We start from the raw sequence: 19,666 nt of genomic DNA on the forward strand, positions 1-19,666 counted from the left end.
ATTAGTGTAGTTAGCCTGGTGGTGACGTAGCTAGTTACGGTGTAATTAGTGTAGTTAACCTGGTGGTGACATAGCTAGTTATGGTGTAATTAGTGTAGTTAGCCTGGTGGTTACGTAGCTAGTTACGGTGTAATTGGTGTAGTTAGCCTGGTGGTTACGGAGCTAGTTACGGTGTAATTAGTGTAGTTAGCCTGGTGGTGACGTAGCTAGTTACGGTGTAATTAGTGTAGTTAGCCTGGTGGTGACGTAGCTAGTTAGGGTGTAATTAGTGTAGTTAGCCTGGTGGTTACGTAGCTAGTTACGGTGTAATTTGTGTAGTTAGCCTGTTGGTTACGGAGCTAGTTACGGTGTAATTAGTGTAGTTAGCCTGGTGGTGACGTAGCTAGTTACGGTGTAATTAGTGTAGTTAGCCTGGTGGTCACGTAGCTAGTTACGGTGTAATTAGTGTAGTTAGCCTGGCGGTCACGTAGCTAGTTACGGTGTAATTAGCGTAGTTAGCCTGGTGGTTACGTAGCTAGTTACGGTGTAGTTAGTGTAGTTAGCCTGGTGGTCACGTAGCTAGTTACGGTGTAATTAGTGTAGTTAGCCTGGTGGTTATGTAGCTAGTTATGGTGTAATTAGTGTCATTAGCCTGGTGGTCACGTAGCTAGTTACGGTGTAATTAGTGTAGTTAGCCTGGTGGTTACGTAGCTAGTTACGGTGTAATTAGTGTAGTTAGCCTGGTGGTCACGTAGCTAGTTACGGTGTAATTATTGTAGTTAGCCTGGTGGTTCCGTAGCTAGGTACGGTGTAATTAGTGTAGTTAGCCTGGTGGTTATGTAGCTAATTACGGTGTAATTAGTGTAGTTAGCCTGGTGGACACGTAGCTAGTTATGGTGTAATTAGTGTCGTGATTCATAATAAAGGTTTTTGGGTTAGATCGCGTTATTTATAAATGTGTCGTAACCCTCCACCACCCGACACGGCCAATCAGCAAAAAAAGTGTCACGTTGACAAAAGACAAAAGAGTTCACTACATCAGCCCACCACTGTGTTGAAGGGTGAATCAACAACATTTACAGTTTGAATACGACGTTTCGCTGGTAATTACATACAGCATCATCGGGCAATTCGCCAGAATGGTAAAGCCCTCACTTGCTCCCGGTCTTAAATAGAGCAGCAGCAGGGTGACGTCTTCATTTAACTCATTCAGGTGCAGTAATTATATAATCGATTGGTGATCAGTGACAGCGCCGTGACTACACGGGATGTCGCGCTTGGCCTGAGCAAAAGGCAGACGGCACAAAGAATGAAGACGCACAATGTGACACTGTGAACTTGCGAGACGATTTCGTTTTGCGCGTGCGATAATCACCGCCATTCTGCTGGGTAAAATGTGTAGTACTCTTTGGTTCTATTGGGTAAAGTCACGTAGGTGAAAATAACATAACAAAAAATCACTACGTTTCGGCCACAACACAAGCGGCCTTCATCAGGTGAAGGGACAAGACTGTCTGGAGGACAGCGCTGACTTTACCCAATAGAACCAAAGAGTATGGATCCTAGCAGTCACGAAAGCTTTAAATCTAGAATTAAAATGTGTAGTCCAATCGCTTGGCACTAAACATTTTATTTAAATGTGAAGACCTTTGTCGATCCACTGCTGGATAAATTCCTCCACCACGATGTTTCTGCCATGGGGGTTGTTTGACCATCATTCACCACATTGGTCAGTGTGGATTGGTGAAGGACAGGTAGGTGCCCAGAATTAGTTCAGATATCACTCGCTACTGATGTCATCCGTGATCAGTAACTTGAGTCGCTGCTGGGTTCATAGTGCATTGCGCTAACAATTGCACCGCTACTACACCTTAAACATTGAATGTCATCATTGACCACGATCAATCCACAGCTGGATGAAGACCTCCCGGTGCTATCCGTGTACCTGCTTGAGTCCCGAGTGGTTGGGGTCATCTGAGTGCAAGTGGTGTGTGGTTATCCACGTCGGGTGAGTTTCCTCACCAACCTGCATTGACCAGGGTATAATGACTAACGGTCACATATCTTCCCCACAATTTTAACGCATCTTGATACATTAACCTGAATCTGAAAATTTGAAATATTCATCATTACGAGGAAATAAAACAGGAAGGAGACAGACTTCTAAACATGGATTTCTCTGTTAGATGCAGTCATTTGATGCCACTATTTGTGATATCTCAGGGAACACGATGTGACAAATCAAGCATACCAGCTTATATGGAAGAATGTCTCGATTCCAGCTCTCAAATCAACAGATAGACACGATGCTTATATAAATAACCACATTGTACAGCTTACCGACCTACCAAGGAGTTGACCCGTTCTTTCGATGTCCTCTAGTACACAGGTAACTATAGGCTACAACAGGTGTTTCGTAAAGCCAGTAGATACACCTTTCTGCGGCCCACTTTTCACTTCCCACAAAATCAGCAGCCTGCAATACAATGCAGCGATACGGTCCAATTTACACTTCAATGGCGACTAATGGGAGATGCGAATGGACCGTGGAAGACTGGCCCACAAACTTCAGTTTGAGAATGCAGAGGACTGGATGGAAAAATGCCAAGGAAATCCCGATCGGATACCCCCCCCCCCCCCCCAATCTCTCTCTACGAAGAGTTGACGGCGGGGATTTGAGAGGCGGCAGCAGCAGCAGCAGATGGTGGCCGTACGCTTGTGGCAACGAAGCCCCGAGTAGCCGTCCCTGCAGGTGCACACGCCAGGGAGCCGCGCAGCGCCCGCCGTTGACGCAGCCATCTCGGCACAGCGCTGTTCGGGGGGCATCGCCAGAGGCGCACGGGAGGAGGAGCCTTTAGCCGTCGGCAGAATCCTTGCATCGGGTAGAGCGGCCCCAGACATCGTCGTCGTCGTTGTCGTCGGCCGCTAAGTGATCGGAGTGGCGATGATGACGCATTGGCGAATGTTCGTGCGTGTGTATGTGGTCACAACGGTGACTTCCTGGGCCTCAATTATGTCGGCTCAGACTTAAATGAGTACCTGGTGTGCTGTGGATTACGTCAGCATTGGGGCGACAAAAGCGGCTTTGGGGCCGTCCATAAATGACGTCACGCGATTTTGGACGATTTTTGACCCACCCCTCGTCATTGTCACAAATGTCTGACCCCCCCCAAAAAAAAAGATAAAACATGCTTCAAATCGCTTTAAACTATTGTCATTGTAGTGCGTATTTATTGTGCCGCTGCACTCTGATGTTGTAGGAGAAAACATTTATTAACAAGTCTATTTAATTAAGTGGAGCGTGTTGTCTATATTTATTTAAAGTTGCGCATTTTGATGTGACGTCACATTTCTCACCCCCCCCCCCTCGTCACGCATCGTCACAAATGTCTGACCCCCCCCCCCCCCAGGTGCGTGACGTCATTTATGGACGACCCCTTTGGCGTGGTGTTGGCCACACCACCTACTCGATACAAGACGTACACAAGCTGAAGAATCAGACTGGCGAACGAGAGGCACAATTGAAATAAATATATCGTGACACGGTTGGCATAGATGAGGTGAGAAGGAAAGGAGAGCACCCCATACCTCTGAAGAGTGGCATAACCTTTCCTATCATAGGGGCACAGCTGACAGTAATTCTAGAGGAATGGGATTATATTATTGCTGTCTCTGAGAATCGCACATTGTGTTTGATCGCTCTCATCGGATAGGGCGACCTGAAAAACTGGCGGTGTACTTTCTCACTCTCGCTTGTGTACAATTACGGGTTACCAGAGCACAGAATGCAAGCTCACATTCACTCGGGTAAGATGGGCTGCAAGCACAGTGGCCAGATGTTAACTACCTCGCCTGGTATACAGGAGGTCATTGGTTCGATCTCGACTGATGCCTGCTGCTGTATATTTGGATGTTCTCCCCTTGATCGTGTGGCTTTTTCTCCGAGTCCTCCGGTTTTTCCCTCCCAATTCAGAAGCATGTGTTTGGAGTATTTGGCTGCTAGAAATTTTCACACGATAAGCCACTTCGTTGAGCTATCATTTGTGGCCAGGTCGCTTCTAAAAAAAAGAGCTTTACAGCTCAGTGGGCCCTGGTAAAATAAAAAAGTTTTAATTTAGTATGAGAGGGCAACATTCTCGTCGGTAATGGCATAAGACAGGAGGCGGCAGTGTATACGTGGTGCATCTGCGTTCGAGGCTTAGCCAATTTTCACAGCCTCAGATCAATCCACTGCTGGATGATGCCTTTCCCCATATTATATGGGTTACTTGACCATACTGCACCACACTGGTCAATGCGGTTTGTTTGAAGGGGTCCAGATATCACTTTCAATTCATGTTATAGTCATTCCCTGTAATCGAACTTACAGTGAGGGAAAAAAGTATTTGATCCCCTGCTGATTTTGTACGTTTGCCCACTGACAAAGAAATGATCAGTCTATAATTTTCATGGTAGGTTTATTTGAACAGTGAGAGACAGAATAACAACAACAAAAATCCAGAAAAACGCATGTCAAAAATTTCATAAATTGATTTGCATTTTAATGAGGGAAATAAGTATTTGACCCCTCTGCAAAACATGACTTAGTACTTGGTGGCAAAACCCAGGAGTGTCCCACTTTTGTAGAGGAAACCTTTACAGCAAAATCATCAAACACCCACCACCCCCACCCCACTACCGTTCCCAAAGTCCGCCGAGTGGAAGGTCATGGCAACGCAAGAAAGTCGACTGATCTTTCACGAGGCCAGGACTCCCCACGCCCATGTCTGAGGGTTCTAAGGTCAACTGTAGTTTAGATAAAAAAAATATCTGAATGCAACTGCAACTCACAAAATAACAAAATTAACCCAGAATGCACCAAATCTCGTCAGATCTTTGAAGCTCAACCGGGGAAGAGCCTGGGTTGAGTGCTTAATTTGAAGACTGTCTGGGAAAAGCAGACGTTTTAGGCCTTGCGCTGCAAGTTGGCCAACAGATGTCGGTGTACGGTGACGCTTTTTATATTCTTGGTTCTTTCGGTAAAGTCACGTAGCAGGGAAACAATAAAATAATAAAAATATAAAACATCTATGCAGTTGTCGAGTGTTACCCCCCCCCACCACCTTTCGTATGCACAGGTAATCTCCGAGTTACTCCGGTTTCCTCTCACGAGCCAAACAAGCTACAAAGGAATTGGTCGAACATCTGAACGCTGGAACTTCATGAATACAAAATCTCAGAAACAGTCAGGATTTCCTGAGTAAATGAACGGGAAACAAATATTCTGACAGTACTATTATTATTATTATCACCCACGGATGCGCATGTGAACGCCGTTTTGTCAACAGCGCTGGATGCAGCAACAATACGTTCCTAACCTGAAGCCACGAAAAACCTCCCCTATGCATTAAGTGCCTGGCATGAGCAATTCACATTTTTCAGATTCCGTATTCAAAGATCGCACGTGTCCAAAACCAACGGCGCCACGTTCAATTTGAAACCGGTTCCTTGCGAAGCCTCGGGAGGTACCGGTGGGGCGAGTGGGAGGACGTGTCTCACGGTGGGCCCCCCCCCACCCCAAACTCCCCCTTCTCTCTCCTCGCCGTCCGTCTCGATCTCCACCGCGGTTCTAGTTTCTGTACCGTGCCGCAACATCGGACCACAGCCTCTGCATGTCCTCCAGGCCCCTGGTCCAGAGCTCGCGTAGCTTCACCCAGCCGGTGCGCGCCGTTATCAGCAGGTAGTCGGCGTTCTGCGGGTATCGCAGGATCGTGTAGCGGGCCATGACCAGCGACTGGCAGAACCTGCGGGGAAAAGTAGACCATGTTGTTGTTGTCGCCGTTGCTGTCGTGACGGTTAATATCGTTTGTTATTCAAGAGGGTTTTTGCTGCCGACTTGTTGATCGGCTGGGATTTTAGCGTCCAGGAATCGCAGCCATAGTTGGATCAAGTCTCGTGGTCAGCAGCAGAAGTGCCAGCAGAAGGAAAGTCGCCGTCTTCATCTTCCTCGTCTCCAGCAGCAGCAGCAGCAGCGTGATCAGCAACATGATCGTAAACAACATTGCTATGAGTGTCTTTTCTATAATCATCATCACCGTCATCAGCAGCATCCGTAGAAGTGCTGTTAGCAACATCATGGTAATCAGCATTATTATGTCTAAACTGTTACTGATCCCCCCCGTTCATCAATACACATTAACCAGCATGGTGAAGTATGGTCAACCACCGCGACGATCGACATGGCATTGGCAAGACCTTCATTCATCATTGGTCTGATGAAGAGCTTTAAATAAATAATAAAGCACGTGTTTTTTTTTTTTGCCGCACAATCATCGAGTTTATCGGATTCTCGCCAGACCTGGATTAATTCTCGTTACGCAACCGCCACAGGTTTTTGAAGCCAACGTTTCCCGATGCGGCCAACGGCGATCCGGGCAGACCCGACCCGACCTGCCCCGGCCCCCCTCCCCACCTCCGCTCTCACCTGCACGCCACCAGGAAGTAAACGGCCCTCCTCTCGTCCTCGGTGAGGGCCTGCACGCTCTCGTAGCGGCCAGGACGTGACCCCCGGCCTCCATCGCCTCTCCGCTCTCCACCATCATGTACATGATGGCCATGGCCAGGTCGTACACGTGGTAGCCGAACATCATCGAGTTGAGGTCCACAATGCCGGAGACGCGGTGCCGCGGCGCTCCCTCCGCCGACTTGGGCCCCTGCTGCTGCTGCTCGCTTCCCGCGGCCACCTCCTGCACCAGGATGTTGTCGTCATTGAAGTCACCGTGGATTATGCCTGCGGCGAGGGGGAAACGTCGAATTTGATTTCGTCCGTTGTCTTTTATTGTTGACCGTCCTCCCCTCGTCGCCGTCGTCATCGTTCGTGCCCGTGCCGTTTTTATTCCCTCCGCACGATTGGTGTTGCGCAAGCCGCGTGTGCGAGTCTAAGAACGGCCCCCGCAGAGTCTCAGTGAATCACCGACTTCTTCTCCTGCCTTCAAAGGCACAGAATTACAATAACCCACCAGCGTCGTACAACCCTGCACGGGGGCAAGATATGGAGCGGTGTGTAGTGGTATGCACACCGCATCACGAGCCCTTGATTCCCGGCCATGGAGAACATCACTGATATCTGAACCAGTCCTGGGATCCTACCTACCTCCTCACCGACCAGCATGGTGAAGGAGGCAAAACAACCCCCATGACCCTACACAGCCTGGGAATGCCTTCGTCCAGATAGTGCATTGACAAAGGGCTGTACATTATTATTATGAGGATATGTGTAACAAAAACTGTTGAACACGATTTAGCATCCATTGAAAAATGATTTGGTAGAAATTACAATTATGATTTATATACAGTAGCGTCTGAATGTAATAACCCTGTCATTTGATTTCACCTGTGATCAGTGTCTGTGCGAGTGTCCCCCATTACATGCATGCCTTGTAATGCATCTGTGTATGCTGGGTAAAAGTAATCACGTAAAGCACATTGCAAAGAAAATGCTTGCCACAAATGAATCACAATACCTTGCTGATCTCGTCAAGCAGCATAAACCATCACGCGAATTCGGGTGATCCTCGCAGCGGCTTTTGGCTAACCATCGAACAAACAAAGACGGTCACCGCATCGCGCGCTTTCAGATGCACTTCTGCGGCCGTCTGAAAAGCTCTTCTTTCCGATATTAGGAAGCACTGGAGCTATGCACTTTTAAACCTAGATTGAACACTAATTTATTTTTGAACTGATTTTTTGTGTTTAGTTTGTTGTCCTTCCCCCGCACCTCCGATTAGCACGGTTGGCTATGTACGGTGCGAAAGAAGTTCAACGTACACACGTACGCGGCACCCGTCGTGGCTTCAAGGCCTCGTCGGTGGCCTGAAGCGCCCCTCGCCCCCTGAGGCATGGAGCTACGTCCCGGGTGAAGCTGCGAGGCGAGCGTACATCTGGTAAACTTGTGCAGGTTGGGTTGGATCTCCTCGCGGAACTTGGCGATGACCTCCCTGACCAGACCCTGGTTGGGGTCGCCGTCCAGAGTGAAGAGGTAGGGCTCGAGCAGGTGGGTGTTTGACAGGTTCCAGATGAAATCGTCTAGTTGCAGGGAGTGCAGGAACGGGTGCTCAAACTATGCAGATGTTTAAAAACGAAGGCGGTAAGATGACAAAAAATGCAATACGAGATTAACATCGCATTGGCCAGTTGAGTACACATGTAAGTTAAAGGCAGCAAAACGTCAAGCTAGCAAAGGATAGTCTTCGTTTCAAAAAAGATGTTCTCCTTGACTTATTATTTTCTCTTTGTTTTTTTTTCCGGTAAAGTCACGTAGGTAAAACTATAAAATAAAAGAATAAATGAAAAAACAACTACATTTTTAAAAATTCTATCATTTTATAGTTTTACCTACGTGACTTTACCGAAAAAACCAAAGAGTATGAATCCTTGCAGTCACGAAAGCTAAAAATCTAGACTTATTATGCAGCTGAGGGTGGGGCTGCCCAAGTCCTGCGTGCGGCTGGCAAATGTTTGATTGGTATTTGTGAGTAACAGGACACTTGAATGGATCTGAGAAGTAGTTTTGTGAGATCACCTTCTGCGGGCCATTCTCTAACCAGAGGTGATGCACAGAATGAGATGTTTTTTTCCATCTCATGACATGGCACCAATTAGCACAACTCATACAGCCCTTATCAAGGCACTGCCGTATTCAGTGTTGGTCATGTAGGGTGTTTGACCATACTTCGCCAAACTGGTCAGTGTAGGTTGGTGAAGGATAGAGGACAAGGGGGGGTGGGCAGGACTGGTTCAGATATCACTTGCCACGAATGTTAGGCGTGGCCGGAAATAAAACTCAGGTGGCCGGGTTCGTAGCGCAGTGTGCGCACAACTGCGCCACCGCTCCACCCCGACGCTTGGAATAAAATTTGGGGGGGGGGGAAACAAAAATACGTTGCTTGAAAACCAGCCATTCGATCACTTGAAAGGACTCTCACATTGCTAATTATGAACAGCTGCGTACGTTCTGAGCGAGTGGGCTCGTTACGTCACATTACACTTGCTTACCGAGAGAAAAGGCTCGCCGAGACTCAAGACTTTTTTTTTAAGATTGTCGCAGTAAGGGGTTGGGGAAACTATCGCTCCGCATTTCCCAATGAAGTAATTTGCGAGTTATTTCTTTTTTGCCTCTTTACTTTGTCGAATATTCTCATATTCTTGTTTCTTTCGGTAAAGTCACGTAGAAGGGAAACAATAAAATAATAAAAATATAAAACAATAGAATTTTCACGACGTTTCGACTGCAACACAAGCAATCATCATCAGGTGTGAAAACCACAACAAGATTTTTTTATTTATTTCCTTGTTGTGGTTTTCACACCTCATGACGATTGCTTGTGTTGCAGTCGAAACGTCGTGAGAATGTTATTGTTTTATATTTTTTATTATTTTATTGTTTCCCTTCTACGTGGTGACTTTACCGAAAGCAACAAGAATATGAATCCCTGCAGTCTCACGTCACCTGTCAAGAGGCGCTCGTGCGCTCGTACCTGCTGCAGGGCTTGGTGGATGCTCGCTGCCAGCTTGCCCACCTGGTAGTACAGGCTGCCATCCGCCAGCACCCTGGACAGCGGCACGCCGGGCAGGTACGTGAGCAGCCGCACGTTGAACTCCTTCTCTCCTTCGCCGCAGTCTGAGAATTCACAGCAGGAGTCGCCACCGAGGTCAAGAGGTCACCACGGTTAGTGAAATCTCACCGTCGCTTCCTTTTGCTGGAACATAAAAAGCTGTTTGGAAGCTGATATCGGAACCTCCAAGGTCTGGCCAAAGTGTCAACTCACCACTTTGCGCCCTGTGTTCATTACCCACGTGCTATACTACACAGGGTCTCTGATGAATTGCTCAACTGATAGCCAAGGCTACTATTCTTTTTTTAGGAAATTAAGCGGCAATTTGCTGCTCAGCATTAAATGGTTAATAACAATAATGAACGTGCTAAGTCCCATATATAACGCACATAAAATTCGTGTAGTCTTTAAAACGCCAATCTCTCAAGCAACTTGAATCGAGTATTTCTGTTCCCCCCCCCCAACAATAGTAAATTGGAGTGATTTTTTCCTCATGACTTTCTTTCACGATACTATTAACGCAGAAATTAATAACAAGAACGCATTCCGAAATTTGCATTCCTATATGGCCTTGTTGTCTAAACCGCTGTAGCTAAATAAAGCATTTGAGAGGAATAATACCTCACCACACCCATGCGTAAGGCATCCGCCAAAGTTGCAACGTGGCACGCAACCCTCACGCCTTAGCGCACGCTGGCCGGAACCGGGGGCAATTCGCCCAGGTTCGGGCCAGAATGGATACGTCAGCACCACGAGTCTAGCTGAATTCCCTGGGTTCAGCTTGAGCAAATTACTTAGGAGCAGGGTGAATGGGGGCCCCATCTGCATCAGGAGGCGACTTTTATCGCTCGTTCCATCACGTAAATATAAGGGTCAGCGGCATTCCGTGATCTTCGCATTCCAAACACGGCGTTGGGCGGCGATGTCAGCTCACGCGATGAACCCCGAGCCTGGGTTTAAAGGAGCGCTGCTAGCCCTGGCATTATAATCAGAATATGTACTTTTACTGGAGGAATCCGATGAGCTATGAAGCACTTTGCTTTACAAATGTTTAGCAGCCCAGTGTTGTCCCAACTACAGCCCGTGGGCCAAGCCCGAACCACCAAAATTAATTCATTCTGGTCTACAGGACAACTATCCCGCCACGCCTTACAAGAACTAATTAAGTACATGTCTCAGTCAGCAATACTCACTTGAAATTACACACGACAACCGTCGCCCCCGCGCCCTCCCCCCAACTGAAAAGTTTGACAAGACCCTCCCGATACTCAGTGAGGCTCTGCTGTGAAAACAAGTGTAACGATGATGATTACAATAATAATATTAATAGAAGTGATGCGATGCAGGAGGCCGGAGTGGGTGTGGGGGAGAGATAAGCTCTGTATCGACATGTTTGCATTTCTCTAAATCTCTCCTCTTGCGGATAGATCTTTCTCCTATCTCTTCCATATAAATATCATATTTCTGATTAAATCTCTCTCTGAATGAGTTAAATGATGACATCACCCTGCTGCTCTATTTAAGACGGGGAGCAAGTGAGGGCTTCACCATTCTGGCGAATTGCCCGATGATGCTGGATGTAATTACCAGCGAAACGTCGTATTCAAATATTGTAAATGTTATGGATTCACTCTTCATCACACCGGTGGGCTAAAGTAGTGAACTATTTTATGTGTTGTCAACGTGACACATTTTTTACTGTTTGGCTGTGTCGGGTGGTGGAGGGTTATGACACATTTATAAATAACGTGATCTCACCCAAAAACCTTTATCATGAATAAATCTCTCTCATATCTCTACAATATATCACTTGTGACATATCTTTCCCGTCTATGCTTGTTCATGTAATACATGGTTTTGGTTTGACGTGTTCCCCTTGTCAGCCAATCCGGAACTCGATGCAAAGAGTTTGACGTTTGCTTCTCAGGGTCTCGTGGGAAGATAAGCAGAAACAAAAATTACGATTTAGGTTTTGTAAGTATGTTGAAATTCTTTCGCACCATACGTACGTAGCCAACCGTGCTCATCGGAGGTGTGGGGAGGTGGAACACACTGTGCAGTTGGCGAATGGCGGCGTCGGTGAACTGTACAAACATTATATCTACCAACTTGCAGGTCAGTAGATGAGAAAACAGCAAGTGTGCTTCTGATCTCTCACCACAGATGTTATCGTCTCGTCCGTGTGGCTTTGCTGTGAGCAGTCATTCCAGTTTCATCCCACACACCAAACATTGTTTTTTTTTATATATATATGAAGAATTTACAAAATATCACAATGTGGACCTTGGGCCAGTACCAACAAGCAGTGCGTTACATCCACCAACCTCACAAAAACTAAAAAGTACGATCCTTTTACATCACTTATCGTCAGTGGAGTGAGACCCAGTATTATACCACCGCCTCATGCTCGGATATTGATCGTTGTCTTTGCAAGTATAAACCAATGCTGTGTTCGTATGATTACTATCAGCCTATGACTAAATCACCTGGAATGTGCCCTATCATAAGATCTGAAAGCTAAGCAGGTTGAGCCTGGATTAGGGCTTCTATGGGTTACAATCGTGCATTAAACAGGCATCACAGGCTGCTGCGTGGTGCTATGTTGTGGGGGCCAGAGTTCAGTTGCAGCAAAATCAATTGTACTGCACTGTACATCTATTAAACTTGATTTGTCACTTTCGTGACTGCAGGAATGACTCTTTGGTTTTTTCGGTAAAGTCACGTAGAAATAAGAAATAATAATAATAATAATAATAAAATTACATAATAGCATACGACGTTTCGATTGCAACGCAAGCAATCATCATCAGGCATAGAAGAGCTAAATTTAAGAGAGAGGAAACACAGAACCGCAGATATATATATACAGACACCTAAGTAGAAGGGAGTTCACACAGAGACACAAAGAGAGACACAACGTACGGAGCACAGAGAGATAGGGTCTCTGTGCCGAGGCCTTAGCATGTAGGGGGAGACAAAGGGAGATGGAGACGCACATCAAGTAGAACAAGATTTAGTATTACGTACATCTCTTCTCCAATGTCTCTGCTCCCGGGACCCACGCGGGCGCAGCTCACCGATGTTCTCGAGCGACATGATCTTCCCGCTGACGTTGTCCACCACCTCCTGCATGGGGAAGCCCCTCTCCCGCAGGAAACTCATCATGGCCATCTGCACCTCGAGCATCTGCGGCCGCTGGCTGTCCCGCATGTTGGTGACCTTGAGCACGAACTGGCGACCGTCGCGCGCCAGCACACGGTAGTTCTGGTCGACGTAGCTCGCCAGCGGGCTCACCCCCGCCACGCTCACCCCGTAGAGGCGCTCCACCAGCTCCGCCGCGCGGGACTCGCTGAGGCACGGCTTCTCGTGCTCGCTGCCATCGTCCTGCGGCGCGGCTTGCATCGTCTTCAACGGACAAAACGAGGGCAATCAAAAAGCTTTTGGGTTTTGCAAGTGCACGTTGGCATCCGCTCCATTCGTGCAGCGCAAGGCGCCTCCGATGAGCACGGTTGGCTACGTACGGTGCGAAACAAGCTCAGCGTACACACGAGGCTACACCCTGGAGGCGCTACGCTTCACGGACAGCCCACAGTAGTTGTCGCATTTACAGAATTGTGCCGACACACGTGGCATACTACTGATTTAAATTACATCTCCGAGATCTTTAGCATCCGACTGTGAAGCAGACAGTCCGCAATATTTACAGTTCATACACCCACAGCGTTAACCGGGGTGGTCGTGGGGCTCGTACCACAAACATCTGCAACGCGCTACCGCTCGGCCATGAAGTCAATCGATCGATCAGCGATCAATAAACAAGTCTCTTTGCTCGCATCACATTTAATAGCAACACATTTCACCGAACAGAAAAGCACCACTTAAACATGTCAGATATAAGATTCGTAATAACAGAGAATTATCCTTGTGTATTTCAGTGGAAATACAGCCAGTGCCTGATAAAGTAGCATTACTGTAACTGGAATTATAACAAGAACCGTGGGTTTATGCAGCATTGGGGAGCTGCAGCTATGGCCCACCGAGTAAACACCTTGTCCCGTAAGCACGAAATCACGTGTTCAAATTCCACTGGATGTGTAATTGTGTGAATAATAATCAGGGCTTAATCTGTCACTGAATATTTTCCGGGTCGCTGGTGCGGAGTGGAGTGGGCAGCACAGCCCCGGTAGCCACGGCGATAGCGAAAGGTACACACTGGACGTGGTGTGCCGGGTGTCAGCAGATTTTTCAGAGTCGCTGACACAGAGCAGCCCTGGCCGAAATTATCTCCATACATATGTAAAAGGCAAAGTTGTGATTATGTGTGTCTATTCAAAATGTTTAGCGTACTTCCCGACATGCAACAAACTTGAAATTTGCCATGTGGGTACTTTCCAGACTGTACACCACGCAAAAAATATTAAAATACACTTTTGTGTTTTTTTCTGGGGGGAGGAGGGGGGGAGCTCAATAATGCATTTTTTTTGCACGGCAAGTGAGCTGTGACGTCAAATCTGTCACGTGACCCACGCATGTGGAAGCTTAACGCATTGTAGTGTAGTGGTTAGCGCACTGCGCTACGAACCCGGCAACCCGAGTTCAATTCCCGCTCACGGCCACCACCGGTGACGATTATTTCAACCGCTCCTGGGCCTCCCCTAGATCGACTCAGCCTCAAACGAGTAATTGCTGTGGTGTGTGAACATCGCCACTGGGGACACAAAGGCGGCCGGGCGTGGTGCTGTCACCCACCCCTTCGTCTGTATAGATAAAAGGGAAATTTGTGAATATGTGTGTCTGTTCGAAATGTTTAGCATACTTCCCGACATGCAACAAACTTGAAATTTGCCATGTGGGTAGCTTCCAGAGTGTAAACAATGCAAAAAGTATAAAATATACTCTTTGGTTCTATTGGGTAAAGTCACGTAGGTGAAAATAAAATAACAAAAAATCACGACGTTTCGGCCACAACACAAGCGGCCTTCATCAGGTGAAGGGACGAGACTGTCTGGAGGACAGCGCTGGAGTGAGAGAAGCCACGCTTAGATCACGACCTTTAAGCTGTGTGAGAAGAAAAACACAAAGCGCCTTGACAAAGGAATTATCATATAATTTAGCATTGAAATGGCTCATTTAAATAGCTAAGTTAAAGCATACACATCCGCAGAGGTACCCCTTGACAAAGGAATTAGCATAGAATTTAGCATTGAAATGGCTCATTGAAATAGCTAAGTTAAAGTGTACACATCCGCAGAGGCACCCCTTGACAAAGGAATTAGCATAGAATTTAGCATTGAAATGGCTCATTGAAATAGCTAAGTTAAAGTATACACATCCGCAGAGGTACCCTTTGACAAAGGAATTAGCATAGAATACAATTTTATAAAACAATAAAATTGTATTGTTTTATAAAACTACAATTGTATTGTTTTATATTTTATTATTTTACTAGCGGTAAGTACCCGGCGTTGCCCGGGCGAAAAAGATAGACTCACACATCAACTTACACACAGACATCGACCCACACACGTAGAAACACATCGACTTACACGCGCACACACATACACATATAGACTCACACAGACAGACATCGACTTACACACACACACATATGAACTTACACACACATAGACATCCACTTTAGATACACCCACATGGAGTTACACACATACAGCAACTCACACACACATCGATTCACACACAGACAAAGGTGAACTCACACACACATTGACGTAAAAACACGTCATTACACACACACACATATCGAGTAAGACACACACACACACGGACGTATATATACACACACATGGACCCACGCACACACATTGACTTACACACACACACATAGACTCGCACACACATAAATAGACTGACACACACATTGCCCCACACACATATGGACTCTACTTTAGATACACACACATGGAGTTACACACACATATCAACTCACACACATGGACTTACACACACACACATGTATGGACTTACACACACACATGTGGACTAACATAGAGACATGGACTGACACACATACACATGGACGTACACACACACATCGACTGACACACATAGACACACAAACGCACATTGACTTACACACTGACATGGAGCCATGCACACACATTGACTAACACACACACAAACACATCGACTAACACACACACAGCGACTGACACGCACACATGGACTGACACGCACCCTTGGACTGACACACACACACAAACACATCGACCTACACACACACACAGCGACTGATGCACACACATGGACTGACACGCACCCTTGGACTGACACACACACACACATCGACCTACACACACACACATCGACTGATACACACACATGGACTGACACGCACCCTTGGACTGACACACACACACATCGACCTACACACACACACATCGGGGGTTGTCCGTTAGAAAAAGACAGACACACGTATGGTCCTACACGCACACACGTATGGACTCAAACACACACATCAAATCACAAACAAAGATCCCCCATATAGCCTTAACAGACTGTAGGGGCAAGTGCTGTTAGCGAGCACCTATGAAGGCCGGAACGGTACACCAGGGGGTGAGTGGCCAGCACCACGCCCGACCGCCTTTGTCTCCCTAGTGCCGATGTTTACACACCGCACCAGGTACTCATTTAGAGGCTGAGTCGACCTAGGGGAGGCCCGGGACCGGTTCAGATAATCGTCACTGGTGTTGGCTGTGAGCGGGAATCGAACCCAGGTCGCCAGGTTCATAGCGCAGTGCGCTAACCGCTACACTATCGCTCCCCACATCAAATCACACACACACATCGACGTGCACAGCAATCCCCGATGATGGCACAGCTATGAGCATCGCAGTACTACGTATCAGCAAATAGTGTGACGTGAGCAATCGAAATAGTAGAAATGCATAGAAGAAATCAGCTGAAATAAGTGTACATGAATGAGCATCAGTATGCACAGGTAAGTTGAGAAGCAGGCTACAGTCTAGATTATAGAGTGGCAGTATGTCGACTCAATGACATAAGCATAGCTACAGTCGACATAAAAAGCTGGCAATATGGGCAGCAGCTGAAAAATCAGGATACAGTCGACATGAAAGGCTGGCAGTACACTGAGTGAGGTAAAGAAGCAGGCAACAGATTATAGACTGGCATACACTCATAATGGGCAAAAGCTAAATTAGCAGTGTGTATAATAGCGGCGGTGCACTGGCGTGAATTAATCAGCAGGCAACAAGCCACATCACAGACTGGCAGTGCACGGTCTCAGCGTCATAAAAACACAGCTCAAAAAGGAAACATGTAGCAACCTAAGAATTTAAAAAGTATTTTTCTGCACACAAAGAAAGTGATTGGAATATCTGCCACCTTCTTTGTTTCATAATAGTAAACAATGAACCCGAGTTATTATCTGCACACAAACATTATTATTATTGTAATATCAGACAACTTATTTGTTTGGGAATAGTAAACAATGAACCCGAGTTATTATCTGCGCACGAACATTATCATTGTAATATTTGGCAACTTATTTGTTTGATAATAGTGTAGGGAGGGGCGTGTACATGGGCTATGTGTAGCGACGGTCTGTGTACAACTTACCTGTAAGGACTGACATAGTCCAGTAGGGGCAGTCGCAATATCCCTTGCCCCGTAGCAGGAGGGGGCTGTTGGGTGTCCTGGGATCCGCCGGGGTCCCTCCTGGGGGGAGGCGGCTGCCGGGTGTTCTGTTAAACACGTGAAATAAAATGTCCGGTGTGAGCTCCACTGAACGCACAACACTTGGCGCGGTCCACCGCCCCCTTCCCCCCCCCAAGCAATTGGCGTGAGTTGGTACGGTCAATGTCGCGCAGTAAATAAATTCATATAGCGAAATCCCACGAAATCGCTGTGACTAATTTAAAGGTGACGGACATGAAAAAGGAAGAGCCTATTCCCACCGTGGGGCTTAGGGCGTGCTGGCTGGCACATTTTTTTCGATGTCAACCCCACGGTTCGAGAGGCAAATCCCTCGCAAGCGCACGCGCGCGGAGACGTTTATAGATAAGATATTTACATACAAAAATTATGCCTTTTATTTCATAATACGAACGCCCGCTGGCAGAAGGTCAAGGGACAGACCCAGGTGCCACGGGTCGACTGACTGAGATGACTGGCTGATGCACCACCTGTGCCCCCTCCTGTGCCAACCTGTTGTGCTTTAGCCACCCGGCGTTCCGCTCGTTGTTGTGAGCGTCGCTCCTCCGCCCTCCGTTGTTGTTGGAGGGTGACTGCCTCCAACTGCCCAGTAGCAGCGTCCTTCACGAGCCTCCTCCACAGAGGCCGATCTTGACACCGCTGGTACCAGTCATCGGCAAGTCCACTCAGCTCCACGTCCTCCTGTACCACATCACTCCATCTCTTCTCTAGCCCGTGCCGCGCACAGACAAAGATACCCCGTATAGCCTTAACAGACTGTAGGGGCAAGTGCTGTTAGTGAGCGCCTTTAAAGGCCAGCACGGCACACGAGGGGGTGGGTGGCCAGCACCATGCCCGGCCGCCTTTGTCTCCCTAGCGGCGATGTTTACACATCGCTCCAGGTACTCATTTGAGGCTGAGTCGACCTACACACACACAGACACATATCCTTGTGCGTGGTCTCACCTGGTCGTCGTCCTCACGGTCAGTGAGCAGCGTGAGGAGTGAGCGCAGCGTCCCAGCCGCCCTCACCACCCCAACCGCCCACTTCTCGGGTTACTCGCAACCACCACCAACACCACCAGCACCACCACCAACACCACGGCCACCACCCCCACCAACGCCACCACCACCACCACCGCCACCACCGCAACCACCACCACCAACACCACCACCACCAACACCACCCCCACCAACACCACCAACACCACGGCCACCACCCCCACCAACGCCACCACCACCACCACCGCCACCACCGCAACCACCACCACCAACACCACCACTACCAACACCACCCCCACCACCACCAACAACAACAACAACCGCCATTCGCCACTAAGTGGCGGTGACGTCACCACGACGCTTGTGCCAGGCTATGTGCACCCTGAGGCCACGTGAAGTGTCGAACGCCCGCTGGCAGGAGGTCACGGGGCAGACCCAGGTGCCACGGGTCGACTGACTGAGATGACTGGCTGATGCACCACCTGTGCCCCCTACTGTGCCAACCTGCTGTGCTTTAGCCACCCGGCGCTCCGCTCGCTGTTGTGAGCGTCGCTCCTCCGCCCTCCGTTGTTGTTGGAGGGCGACTGCCTCCAACTGCCCAGTAGCATCCTTCACGAGCCTCCTCCACAGAGGCCGATCTTGACACCGCTGGTACCAGTCATCGGCAAGTCCACTCAGCTCCACGTCCTCCTGTACCACATCACTCCATCTCTTCTCTAGCCCGTGCCGCGCCCGCTTAGCCCCCTCAATCCGGCCAAACAACAACACCACCACCACCAACACCACCGCCACCACCACCACCACCACCGCCACCACCACCAACACCACCCCCACCACCACCAACACTACGGCCACCACCCCCACCAACGCCACCACCACCAACACCACCACTACCCCCACCACCACCAACCACCACCACCAACACCACCACCTCCACCACCACCGACAACACCACCACCACCAACACCACCACCACCCCCACCAACACCACCAACACCACCCCCACCACCACCAACACCACAGCCAGCGGCGGTGGTGTTGGTGGTGCAGCAGCAGCAGCGTCTGAGAGCGCCCAGGAAGCCGAGCCACCAGCGGCACAGCGGGGAGCCAAGCGGCAGTGCGGCAGCAGCAGGAGCAGCAGCAGGGACAGCAGCAGCAGGGACAGCAGGGACAGCAGCAGCAGGGACAGCAGGGGCAGTAGGGACAGCAGCAGGGACAGCAGCAGCAGGGACAGCAGCAGGGACAGCAGCAGGGACAGCAGAGGCAGCAACAGCAGCAGGGGCAGCAGCAGCAGGGACAGCAGCAGGGGCAGCAGGGACAGCAGCAGGGACAGCAGCAGGGGCAGCATCAGGGACAGGGCGCGGAGCGTGAGACAGGAAGGCCGTGTTGGCCATGGTGGTGACAAAGTCCCTCGTCCT

The 19,666-nt window shown here is 48.6% G+C and overlaps 1 protein-coding gene across 1 annotated transcript; it reads right to left on the reverse strand.

Moving 5' to 3' along the window:
• Positions 1-4,419: 4,419 nt before the first annotated feature.
• On the reverse strand, positions 4,420-18,343 carry LOC142913291 (hydroxylysine kinase-like). Its single transcript, XM_076060830.1, has 8 exons — positions 18,213-18,343; positions 17,760-17,906; positions 17,172-17,296; positions 12,650-12,977; positions 9,495-9,637; positions 7,897-8,077; positions 6,443-6,748; positions 4,420-5,762 (listed from the first exon to the last, which is right to left on the reverse strand). Exons 4-8 carry the CDS (start codon positions 12,972-12,974, stop codon positions 5,692-5,694), a joined length of 1,026 nt encoding a protein of 341 aa, XP_075916945.1. The 5' UTR covers positions 12,975-12,977; positions 17,172-17,296; positions 17,760-17,906; positions 18,213-18,343; the 3' UTR covers positions 4,420-5,691.
• Between the last annotated feature and the right edge of the window lie 1,323 nt (positions 18,344-19,666).

This window comes from Petromyzon marinus, unplaced genomic scaffold, assembly GCF_048934315.1.
Source record: "Petromyzon marinus isolate PM22_M1 ecotype Great Lakes invasive population unplaced genomic scaffold, UKy_Petmar_22M1.pri1.0 PM_G_Scaffold_24, whole genome shotgun sequence".
NCBI classification, from domain to species: domain Eukaryota; kingdom Metazoa; phylum Chordata; class Hyperoartia; order Petromyzontiformes; family Petromyzontidae; genus Petromyzon; species Petromyzon marinus.